The sequence below is a fragment of the Dama dama genome, chromosome 5 (genome assembly GCF_033118175.1).
Source record: "Dama dama isolate Ldn47 chromosome 5, ASM3311817v1, whole genome shotgun sequence".
NCBI classification, from domain to species: domain Eukaryota; kingdom Metazoa; phylum Chordata; class Mammalia; order Artiodactyla; family Cervidae; genus Dama; species Dama dama.
Window position 1 is genome coordinate 18,483,215 of NC_083685.1, and position 12,927 is coordinate 18,496,141.

Below are 12,927 nucleotides of genomic sequence, written 5' to 3' on the forward strand. Positions count from 1 at the left end.
TTACCATCTTAGACCACCAAGGAAGTCTCTTCCTAAAAGGTGCAATTTGGCCAGAAATATAAATGAGAGATCAGTTGTGGGAACATGGGACAAAGTAATTCGTTCTGTGGGACTGGCAAAAGAAATGGCCAGAAGCAGCAGTGAACTTGGCTTTTAACTTGAGGTGCTTTCCAGTAAAGATTAAGAATTCCTTAGCTTTTAGTATGTTCCAGGCCTAAGTTCTAAGCACGTTCCATGCAATTCATTTCATCCTCACAAAACTGAGGTAATCACTGTTATCTCCATTTTCAGATGAGGAAACTCAGGTATGGAGGTTAACTTGCCCAAAGTGACACAGCCAATAAATGTTGGAGCTGGATTCAAACCCACAGTCTGTTTTCTCAACCGTTACACAAAGACTCGCAGTACGTAATCACACAACAGTAATGCACAAATACACAAATCTCTTCTGTGATAGTTTTTTCCTTTTTAAAATCAGTGGATTGAGTTCATTCTTTCACTCAACACATATTATTGATGCTTACCATGTACCATCCTGTTACAGGCATAGGGACATAAGCAGTGAACAAAATAGACAATCCTTGCATTTTTGACGTTCATACGAATGTAGGGAGACAAAACCCAAAAGTAAAACATAAAAGAATCATAAGAACTGAGGGAAAGGGGAGCGAAGTTGGACTGAATTTAGGATGACCCAGGGAATGCTACACTGAAAAGGTGATCTTTGAGAAAAAACAAAAGAGGTGATTTATCTACGATTCTGTAACCCTGAAATCAACCTCATTCTCCCCCACACTTGACGCAGGCGCGATACTCAGAGCCCCTGCCTAGGGCTCGAGCGCCCCCTGGTGCCCTGTCGGATCCGCGCAGCTGCAGCGGCTAGCCACATACTGCAAGGCCGGAAGCGCGGCGTCCTGCCCTCGCCCTTCCCCTTCCGGCTCACTTCCGCCTACCCCGCCCGGGCTGCCAGACCGGAACCGCCGAGCGCTGACCAGATTCTGTTCGTTGGGGTGGAGACCCGGGCGCCTCCAAGATGCCGGTAAAGGGGCCAAGCTGGGGGTGTCGGGAGACGGCGGGGATTTGAGAGAGTCGCGAGAAGTCTTGCGTGCGCTGAGAAAAGCGGGCCGAGGAGGGCAGAGAAAAAGCAGGGGCCTGAGAAGAAGAAAGGCAAGAGGAGAGGGGCCGGCCTCTGTGGGATTAGGGCGGCCCGGGGGTGTCGGCCGGCCATGGAGGAACAGCGCACGGCAGAGTCGGGTAGAGACCCGGGGCCTGCTGAGGAGACCGCCTCAAGTTTTCTGCTCTCTCCTCTCCAAGCTTGATCCTTTTTATCGTTTTTTGTGCCTCTCCCCTTCCCCCCGATTCCAGTGGGGTTCCCAAAGCCTCACTAGAGTTCCCAAAGCCTCACTAGAGCCGCGAAGGCAAGGGCTGCCCTTTTAATTTCTCATATCTCAGCTAGGGCCCGGCTTCTTTTTTTTTTTTTTCCCCTGTAGGCCCACTTCCTCCTTCGCCTTTGGAGGCGGGTCCCTTATGCTGCCTGTCGCCTGTCCGACCCCGCTTCCCGGACTCCTCCTCCCTTGTCGCCCCGGCAGTGGCTGCCAACACCTGAGCCGCTGGGTTTAGGGCTCTCAGAGCAGGTGCAAGGTCTGCGCCTAGTTTCCAAATGTTTGTTTTCATGTGCATCAGAGTAGGAGTTAAAATTGATGATGGTTTGGTTGTTCTTAATTTCTGACAGCCACAGGGGTAGATTTGTCACCATCATGGTCTCCATTTTGCAGATGAGGAAAAAGCATGTTCAGTAACATGTGATATTTAGCATCTGCTGCATGCCAAAGCACTATTATAGCAGTGAATAAGGCCAACAAATCCCTATTCTTAAGAAGTTTACATTCTAATGAGGAGACATAATAAATCTGTAAATGTAAATAAAATAAGGGGGATTGTTTCAGATAGTGACAAATGTCATGAAGGTAATAAGTGGGTAACAAGACAATATAGCTAGTGCAGGGGAGGATAGGGGCTGCGTTAGATGAAGCATATCTGTAATGAAAAGGAACAAACCATATTTATATATTTCGTAAATCCCACAGCTACCATTTGACTCCTGATGCATGTCAGGCCAGCTCTGAGCTACAGTTTGTATAAATAATTCCCTAATTGATCCTCAGAGTGATTATGAAGTAGATATGTTAGTGGTTTTTCATTTTGCAGAGGAGGAAGTTGAGGCTCAGAGAAGTTAAGTAACTTGCCCAAAGTAGCACACTAGTGTGTGCATGTGTTGTGTGTTTGTATTGGGGTGTAGTAAATTAACAATGTTGTGATAGTTTAAGGTGATCAGCAAAGGGACTCAGCCATACATACACATGTATCTGTTCTTCCCCACACTCGCCTCCCATCCAGGCTGCCACATACAATGGGTAGAGTTCCATGTGCTGTACAGTAGGTCCTTGTTGGTTATCCATTTTAAATCCATTTTCACATAAAGTGAAAGTTAGTCACTCAGTCGAGTCCGACTCTTTGGGATCCCATGGGTCCTACTAAGCTCCTCTGTCCTAGGCAAGAATCCTGGGCTCCTCTAGCCAAGAATACTGGAGTGGGTTGCTATTTCCTCCTCCAGGGGATCTTCCTGACCCAGGGATTGAACCCAGGTCTCCTGCCTTGCAGGCAGATTCTTTACCATTTGAACCACTAGGGAAGCCCTTAAATACATAAGCACACTAGTAAATCTTGATAAAGCCAGATTTTAAGCCAGAACCCTCACACCTTGTGCTCATCATTCCAGGTGCACAAAGAGCACCCTTGACTTCCCCTGTGATCACTTACTTATTATTTGTCTCCTCTATTCACCTGACAGAGCCAGGGCTGGTCATGCATGCCAGTATATCCACATGCCTTGCACACAGAAGGTACTTAGTAATCTTTTGATGAATGAATGAATAAATGACTGGGGCCCATGTTGTCTTACAAAAAGCCAGACACCTTGTAAAATGCCGAACTAGAAATTGGCTTATAAGTTGTTCTCATAAATGTGATTTTTTTCTCCCTCCTCTAACTCATATCCACCCACTGAAAACAAGTATATATGTTTTTATTTTACAAATGTGGAAATAGGCTAAGAGAAGAAAAGTGATGGCTCGGTCAAAAGGCATAAAGCCAGGAAGTGGCAGAGCTGAAGAGCCAGTGCTTGGATTGTGGTTTTAACAACAGCTGGGTTGCTGGGTACCTCTGATTTATATAGTGTTCGCCTATTTCTATAGTGTGAATACCCCGCCAGTTACCAATGTGCTGTCACCAAATGTGAAATTGGAAGGGAAGCACAGTAGCATGTTATCATATAGTATTTCCACTGTAGGTACAAAAGACATAACTAACCTTAAGATCACAGACATTGGTAAAATAATTTTAAAAAAGGAAATGGTGAAAGTGTCAAATATTTATTATCTTTGTTTTTAATATAATTTAATTGAAAATTTATATAATTTTATTTTTAATAATGGCTGTGTTCAACAATCAGCTTGCCTCAAATTTTCTCAGAATTCCTCAAACTTTGATAGTTTTCATGAGCCAGTCTATCTTGGATTATTCTTTTTTTTCCTTTAGGAAAAAGGACTTGTTTGCCCCAGTGACATTTACTCTCTTTCTGCTTCTGTGTTCTTACCTGGCTTGTCCCTACAGGCTTACCACTCTTCCCTCATGGACCCTGACACCAAACTCATTGGAAACATGGCACTATTGCCTATCAGAAGTCAGTTCAAAGGACCTGCCCCTAGAGAGAGTAAGTCAAAACCCCTTTCCATTATTTTCACATTTTGGTATGAAACCCTCTGATGTTAGCACATCAGGGAAATACTTTCTCAGATTGCTCTTGTATTTTCTATTTGCTTGATGGATATTATGCTTTCCACCTTCTCAAATCTTGGGTAGATGTTGCATTTAATAAGAAACTGTAAAAAAAAGAAACTGTATTATTGCTGCCATTTTCTCTGGGATATTTTGTTGAGAGGGAGGAGGAAATGTGCTTAATTCTCAACACTCTCCCTATCATCACTGTCAGTTCTTAAAAATCTAATGCTGCTGCTTCTGTAGAACACCGTGTCCCCATCCTTTCTCTGTCATCAAGCTGGAAAAAACAAAGTGTGTTTTAACCTCTTTCTTTTTTTCTTTCATTTATTTTTATTAGTTGGAGGCTAACTACTTTACAATATTGTAGTGGTTTTGGCCATACATTGACATGAATCAGCCATGGATTTACATGTGTTCCCCATCCCATCCCTCTGGGTCTTCCCAGTGCACCAGCCCTGAGCACTTGTCTCATGCATCCAACCTGGGCTGATGGTCTGTTTCACCATTGATAGTATACTTGTTTCAATGTTGTTCTCTCAGAACATCCCACCCTTGCCTTCTCCCACAGAGTCCCAAAGTCTGTTTTGTACATCTGTGTCTTTTTTTCTGTTTTGCATATTGGTTAACCTCTTTCTTTATCTAAATCTACTTCCTTTGTCCATTCTTCAGGATCCCATTTTTTACCAATACCTCAGTCTTAAGTGTCCTGTATAACATTATTCATTTCTTCTCTTTTCTGAATTTTGTATCTTTTGCTTTCTTTCTTGGCACTCACCTTTTTTTTTTTTTTTTTTGGAGCTTTTTTTTTTCTCTGTTCAGAATGCCTCATTCTTTTCAGACACTATCTGAGACTCTTCTGACGACATTCTGAGATGTTCTGCCAACAGTGCAATTTGTATTATATTAGACATGGTTTCCCTGCACCCAGGAAGAGTCTGCACTGAGTTCCATTTGTGGTTTCCAAGACCATAGTTTAGATTACTAATTTTGTACTGACCCTGTCTCCATTCTTCTGGCCAGTTTATTTGACTTGACTTCCTCTTAATTTAGTTTTGTTTTCAATACCAGTTTAAAGCTCAGTAAACTTAATAAATTTGGTGAGTCACCACACTCTTGTTTTGAGACGGAAAAAAAAAGCCACCAAAACAGGAAAAATAATGTAAAAGAATGACATTATTCTTTTGCAGAGGAAGAATAAGGATCAGTGTTTGATCAGATTACTTCCCAGATTGTGACAAAATACCATATAGTATATCAGAAGACATAATTGATCAAGGATGAAGTAAATTTAATTACCACCTTTGCAATTCTTGGGCCCTTGAGAGAGATTGGGACTGCAGGAAACTGGAACTTCATGATTTCTATAGTTAAGAGTGACTTGTTACTCTTCCCTAGGGGGCTGGAATAGGACTGAATTGGAATTATGGAGAAATCTAAGCCTGTGCTATGGACTGAGTAACTGTTAGCATTAATCTAGTTATTTACATTCAACAGATATCTTTTGAACACCTTATATATGCCAAATGCTCTTCTATGTTCTGAATCCTATCAGCTAGCCTGAATCCTATCAGCTAGCCTCTTTTCCCTTCCTCTGCAACATGACACTAGAGCTAGCTGGCTTTTGTAAGCACTGTGGGATCATAGAAGGAAGTTTCTTTTTTGCAAATAAGAGACTAGATCATAGGGAACATACGTCTAGAGTTAGAATCCTGTTTGGGACTTCTGTGGTGGTCCAGTGGTTAAGACTGCACGCTTTCACTACAGGGGGTGTGGGTTCGACCCTTGGATGGGGAACTGAGATCCCACATGTCCAAAAAAATTTTTCTTAAAGGAGGGGAAAAAAAAAGAGTTGTGTTAAAATTCTCCAGCAAGGGAATGGGCAAAGATAAAGACAGCTGGATTAGAGTATGAAACCTGCGTTTCTGCTGTGTGAGTGGGTAGCAGTCAGGGTTGCGAAATAAAAATAACTGTTTCTGCATTGTTAAAACCAGCTGCCGGGTATCAAGACCCTGGGACTGTGACCTTTTTAAAATAAAAAAAGGAAAACCCAAAAAAAGCCAAAGAAATTTTGTAATGAGATCTGTCTTTGTTACAACAGTACTTCTGGTTTTTCTCAGTCTCTAGCCACCTTGAACAGATTGTACATATTTGAAGTCACAGTTTTTGTAAAAAGAAAGATGTATGTGTGAATCCCAGTACATTCCTAAATGAACAGCTGAGAGTTTTTTCCCCTAAAGCTATAGTATGTAAGTTCAAATAAAATTGTATGAAATTCTTTGTATTGGGTTGGCCAAAAAGTTCATTGGGGTTTTCTGTAACATCTTTTGGAAAAACCCAAATGAACTTTCTCGCCATCCAAATATTTTTAAGAAAGCAATTTATTAAATTTAGTCTGTGTCTCAGTCTGTTTTTGTAAATGCATTGAGAAATGTCTGGAGTGATGTTCACCAAATGCTGAGACTAGTTATTTCTGGGTAGTGGGATTAGGGTGACAGTTACTTTTTTTTTCCTGTATTGATTCATTTGTTTCTATAATAAGCATGTATAATTTTTATAAAGACAATAAAGCTGTCTGAATAAACCATGTGCTTATTTTTCTAGAAATTTTTTCTAAAGACTTTGTTTCAGTAGCCTGATTCTATGTTATTCAATTCCAAAGCCCTTGACTGTTGAGCTTTGATTTTTTTTTTTTCTTTATTGCTTTTTAAATGTTATGTTTTACATTTGGCTAACATCCTCTGCCTTTCTCCCATCCTGCCCTGCTTAGCAAAAGATACAGATATTGTGGATGAAGCTATCTATTACTTTAAGGCCAATGTCTTCTTCAAAAACTATGAAATTAAGGTAAAGTACAAAACTTTTGCTCTTTAGTTTTCTGATGGGGATAGTATCTACTTGGCAGTCAGAGTTAATGTGAAGAATATGTAAAATGAAATTAGATTGTATGATTTTAAAAATCCAGAACAGTGCCTAATTCTATATTAATCTTAGCTCACCATGGTTTTGCAGACTACTGTCTAAGGGCCAAATCTGGCCTACCACATCTTTTTGTAAATAATTTTACTGGAACATAGCCATTTGCATTTGTTTACACATCACCTGTGGGTGCTTTCATGCCACAGCAGCTGAGTTGAGTAGTTGTGACAGACTGTGGCTCACAAAGCTTAAAATATTGTTTGGTCCTATACTGAAGAGATTGACCCTTGTCTAGACACTTCTTTATATTTATTTACTCAGCAGTATTAAGCACCTACTTTGTACGAGTCCAAAACCAAAAAATTTTGCATGCTGATGTTTATATACTTCTGTGTCCTGGACCCTTCCCTCCACCTCCTAGTTCTTGTGATCTCAGGAGGAAGGGAGAAGTGGAAGTGGGTAGAAAAGGAGAGGGAGAAATGGAAAGAAGTTCTCTGAGATGCTGCTATGAACAAGTTACAAGGAATGTCACTAAATCTTCTTGATAATGTTCTAGATTATGGAATTTCAGTTCAGTTCAGTCACTCAGTCATGTCCAACTCTTCGTGACCCCATGGACTGCAGCACGCCAGACCTCCCCCTTCATCACCACCTGCCGGAGTTTACCCAATCTCATGTCTGTTGAGTTGGTGATGCCAACTCAACCATCTCGTTCTCTGTCATCACCTTCTTCTGCCTTCAGTCTTTCCCAGCATCAGGGTCTTTTCAAATGAGTCAGTTCTTCACATCAGGTGGCCAAAGTATTGGAGTTTCAGCTTTAACATCAGTCCTTCCAATGAACACCCAGGACTGATCTCCTTTAGGATGGACTGGTTGGATCTTCTTGCAGTCCAAGGGACTCTCCAGAGTCTTCTCCAACATCACAGTTCAAAGCATCAATTCTTCAGCACTCAGCTTTCTTCATAGTCCCAACTCTCACATCCATACATGACTACTGGGAAAATCCATAGCCTTGACTAGACAGACCTTTGTTGGTAAAGTAATATCTCTGCTTTTTAATATGCTATCTAGGGACTTCCCTGACGGTCCAGTGGTTAGGAATCAGCCTTACAATGCAGAGGACATGGGTTCGATCCCTGGTCAGGGAACTAAGATCCCACATACCACAGAGCATCTCAGCCTGTGTGCTACAACTGAGCTCTTGCACCACAAATAGAGAATCCGTGTGCCGTAATGAAAGATCCCCCATGACACAAGGAAGATCCCACATGCCACAGCTCAGACCCAACACAGCCACAAAATAAATAAATATTAAAAAATATAGATATATATGCTGTCTAGGTTGGTCATAACTTTACTTTCAAGGAGTAAGCATTTTTTAATTTCATAGCTTCAGTCACCATCTGCAGTGATTTTGGAGCCCAAGAAAATAAAGTCTGCCACTGTTTCCACTGTTTCCCCACCTATTTGCCCTGAAGTGATGGGACTGGATGCCATGATCTTAGTTTTCTGAATGTTGAGCTTTATTTATTTATTTATTTTTGAATGTTGAGCTTTAAGCCAACTTTTTCACTCTCCTCTTTCACTTTCATCAAGAGGTTCTTTAGTTCTTTTTCACTTTCTGCCATAAGGGTGGTGTCATCTGCATATCTGAGGTTATTGATCGTTCTCGCGGCAATCTTGATTCCAGCTTGTGCTTCCTCCAGCCCAACGTTTCTCATGATGTACTCTGCATATAAGTTAAATAAGCAGGGTGACAATATACAGCCTTGATGTACTCTTTTTCCTATTTGGAACCAGTCTGTTGTTCCATGTCCAGTTCTAACTGTTGCTCCCTGACCTGTACACAGGCTTCTCAAGAGGCAGGCCAGGTGGTCTGGTATTCCCACCTCTTTCAGAATTTTCCACAGTTTATTGTGATCCTCACAGTCAAAGACTTTGGCATACTCAATAAAGCAGAAATAGATGTTTTTCTGGAACTCTCTTGCTTTCTCGATGATCTGGCGAATGTTGGCAATTTGATCTCTGGCTCCTCTGCCTTTTCTAAAACCAGCTTGAACATCTGGAACTTCTCAGTTCACGTATTGCTGGAAGACTGACTTGGAGAATTTTAAGCATTACTTTACTAGCGTGTGAGATGAGTGCAATTGTGCGGTAGTTTGAGCATTCTTTGGCATTGCCTTTCTTTGGGATTGGAATGAAAACTGACCTTTTCCAGTCCTGTGGCCACTGCTGAGTTTTCCAAATTTGCTGGCATATTGAGTGTAGCACTTTCACAGCATCATCTTTTAGGACTTCTTTTAGCTGGAATTCCATCACCTCCACTAGCTTTGTTCATAGTGTTGCTTCCTAAGGCCCTCTTGACTTCACATTCCAGGATATCTGACTCTAGGTGAGTGATCACACCATCGTGGTTATCTGGGTTGTGAAGATCTTTTTTGTATAGTTCTTCTGTGTATTCTTGCCACCTCTTCTTAATATCTTCTGCCTCTGTTAGGTCCATACCATTACTGTCCTTTATTGAGCACATCTTTCCTTGAAATATTCCCTTGGTATCTCTAATTTTCTTGAAAAGCTCTCTAGTCTTTCTCATTCTATTGTTTTCCTCTATTTCTTTGCACTGATCACTGAGGAAGGCTTTCTTATCTCCTTGCTGTTCTTTGGAACTCTATTCAAATGGGTATATCTTTCCTTTTCTCCTTTACTTTTTGCTTCTTTCAACTCCTTGCCAAACTTTAATCTCTTGGAATCCAACAGGGTGTGAAATCTTTATTTGTAGACTCTTGGACAATAAACCGTGATCTATGATGTTATGGACGTTTCTAATCTAATGCATGGTCTTAAGTATGGTGTTTGTAATTAAAATTCCACCACATTTCATTCTCTCTTGAATATCATAGACTCTTAAAAATAGGGAAAAGTGTAGTTTGTTTATTTAAAATTATAAATCTATATAAAATGTGACCTGAAGTACGTGCCACATTTGATTAGCATCTGTTTGTCTTCTCCACATTTCCTTTGGGTCAGGTCAAGAGTTGGACTTTTGGAGCTCTTCAAGAATAGGTCAGTTGTGAAATAATTGCTTCCTCCTTTAGAGTCATACATGTTTCTAATCTGGGCAGAGATCCTGAAGTGAAAGAGCTTTTAAAGATTAACCAGCCATATGGTTCACCTCAGGTTTTCCAGGCGGCTTTGTTAGCTCTCCTTCCAAGAAGGAGAAGTTATTGGTACAACTGCCCAGGAACCCAGGGCAAGGGGAGCTGAGGAAAACAGGGGCAGCCGCACAGCTCAGGGAGGAAGCTGGTGGCTGCCCCCCCAGGAGCAGACAGAGGGCTTGAGAAGATTGCATTTTTGATGCAATGGGAATGAATTTGATGAATGGGAATTTTTGATGCTGTCGTGACTCTGTGCTCAGTTTTCAGTTAATAAATCAAAAGACAAAGATTGAATTCTTTTATTGCAAATAATTGTTGGATTTTGATCAGTACTGTTTTTAAGTTTTGTTTTCTTCCCATAGAATGAAGCTGATCGGACCTTGATATATATAACTCTCTACATTTCTGAGTGTCTAAAGAAACTCCAAAAGGTAATTAAGCCTGGATGATCATTTGTCAGGAACACAATAGGTATTTAGACTTGTTCAGACTTTAAGGAGTAGAAGAAAATATTTCCTCTGACTTAGAACATGGACTTGAGAGGAAAATCTGAATGTAGATGTCTAAACTTACAGTAGTTGACTAATGAGAAGATAAGGATGATGGTGTTTTAAGGCTTTGCATATATTTTTCCAAGGCTGAAATCTTGACCAAAATATTATTTTTTAAGCCCGTGGCTCAAGGGTTCTTAACCTGGGGTCCAGGGATAGAATTCAGGGGTACATGAACTTAAATGGAGAAAAGATTACATCTTTTCACTAACTTCCAACTGAAATCTAGCATTTATTTTAATTATTAACGTAGGTAGCAACCCACAATAGCATTAGCAATACCTGTGACTTTCTGCAGCGTTTTCATACTACATTTAGAATTGAAGATATTTTGAAATTTTATTTACATTCATTACTGCTTCAAAATTCAATTGTTAGGTCCACTGCTGAGTTTTGTTATTTAGTGCATTAAAGAGCACATGTGTGGCTGTGTCATAAGTTTGATTTTTTAAATATTGTAATTATTGTATTTCATTACAACTGGATTTTTGTGTAGTCCTGTTTTATTTTATTCATTTAAAAGGTTAGTCTGAGGAGGAGCCTATAGGCTTCACCAGATTACAAAAGGGCACAAAATCATAACCCCAGACCTAGCCCTTAGACTAAAAAAACTGCAAATTGAAATGTTATATCCCTTTTCCCGTTTGTGTATGTAATTTTTTTTTTTTAAGTGCAATTCTAAAAGCCAAGGCGAGAAAGAAATGTATACACTGGGAATCACTAATTTTCCCATTCCTGGAGAGCCTGGTTTTCCACTTAATGCCATTTACGCCAAACCTGCAAACAAACAGGAAGATGGTAAGAACATCTCCTCCCCCTTCCTATGTGGCACGCAGTTTTCTCCACTGGACTTTTTACCCTCCTCCTTTTCTTAACTTGATTGTTGTACAGGTTGAGAGTGGAATCATTAGCTCATGCACTATCCTACTTTGTGAGAGTCACTCTCACAAAAGATCCTTGGCAACAAGTATGACACTGGATCAAAATAAGTATAATCTTAAAACCATTTGAACTGCTGTTTCTATTTCTTATCCTGTTCAGATGTTGAAGAATATTGCCAAGGTCGGTGTCTAAATCAACAGCTAGCACATTTGGGATGCTTTCTGAAATATAATTTTTTATTTTACCTGCTCTTGATTTTAGAAGTGATGAGGGCCTACTTACAACAGTTGAGGCAAGAGACTGGACTGAGACTTTGTGAAAAAGTTTTTGACCCTCAAAATGATAAACCCAGCAAGGTAAAAACTCTTTTCATTGCCTATTTAGTTGATAAATCAGCTTTTACCCTGTAGCCACTGTTAAACACACTAAGGTGTTTAGTTTTCACATTGCAGTATTGCTTAACTTCGGTACCTTATACATAGGAGGAGTTCCCTGAGTCACAGAGAATAATGAATTGCATGTAATAAGAAATTTTGGTTGTATGTTCTTAGGTTGGGGCATTGTAAACCAATAGAACGGGTATTGTGTGAGACAGCTTTAATGTAGTTATTTTGTTGTCATAATTTTGAGTGACCTGTGAGTCACTGCAGAAAAAAAAAAGAAGAGAGGAAAAAAAGAAAATTTTACATGTACCTTCAAAGAGCTTATATAATGTAAGGGCTGCCAGACCACTGTTAAGTATTCTTGTTAAGTAAATTCATATTCTGACCTTACCTTGAACCTGCACTGTGATTTGACCACCACTGTTCCTTGTTTTGTCCCCCCTTGTTAGTGGTGGACTTGCTTTGTGAAGAGACAGTTCATGAACAAGAGCCTTTCAGGACCTGGACAATAAAGCCGACCTCGGGTGGACCCTGGCTTCACAGCCGTGGGCAGCATTCAAAGCAAGATGTACACAGTTCTTTGCCTTTATTTCATAAAGTTTTATACAGAGGAGAGAAGAGCGTGTGTCTTTACTTGAAGAGCTCTTTATCAAGAATTTGGGGTGGGATGGGTGGGGAAGAATGAGTTGTTGCCTGGTGATTTGAAATGTCTGCAGTATTAAGCTGGTGCTTAATAAATAATAATAAATTTCTAACATTTCATGTCAGAAGAAATCCATTGCTTATCTTTGACATTTACATAAAAATTTGGGGGCCGTATTCACCTTTTTCAAGTGTACAATTCAGCAGTTGATAATACATTGTTGTTGCTGTTCAGTCACTGTTATGTCCATCTCTCTGCAACCCATGGACTGCAGCACGCCAGGCTTCCCTGTCCTTCACTATCTCCCAGAGTTTGCTCAAATTCATGTCCATTGAGTCAGTGATGCCAGCCAACTTTCTCATCCTCTGTTGCCCCCTTCTCTTCCTGCCCTCAGTCTTTCCCAGCATCAGGGTCTTTTCCAATGAGTCGGCTCTTCGAATCAGGTGGCCAAAGTATTGGAGCTTCAGCTTCAGCATCAGTCCTTCCAATGAATATTCATGGTTTATTTCCTTTTGTACACTAAGTTTTTCTCATCACCACTAATTCCAGAAAATTTT

The 12,927-nt window shown here is 40.4% G+C and overlaps 1 protein-coding gene across 2 annotated transcripts; it reads left to right on the plus strand.

Annotated features, from left to right (window-relative positions):
* The first annotated feature begins 887 nt into the window (after positions 1-887).
* ARPC3 (actin related protein 2/3 complex subunit 3) lies at positions 888-12,501 on the plus strand. Of its 2 annotated transcripts, none has more exons than XM_061141937.1 (7): positions 888-1,039; positions 3,673-3,772; positions 6,608-6,684; positions 10,274-10,342; positions 11,134-11,260; positions 11,606-11,700; positions 12,177-12,501. In XM_061141937.1, the coding sequence occupies exons 1-7, from the start codon at positions 1,034-1,036 to the stop codon at positions 12,237-12,239; spliced, it is 537 nt and encodes a 178-aa protein (XP_060997920.1). In that variant the 5' UTR covers positions 888-1,033; the 3' UTR covers positions 12,240-12,501. The 2 variants fall into 2 exon arrangements, with proteins under 2 accessions (XP_060997920.1, XP_060997919.1); XM_061141936.1 differs by lacking the exon at positions 888-1,039 and adding an exon at positions 2,871-2,903.
* Positions 12,502-12,927: the final 426 nt, after the last annotated feature.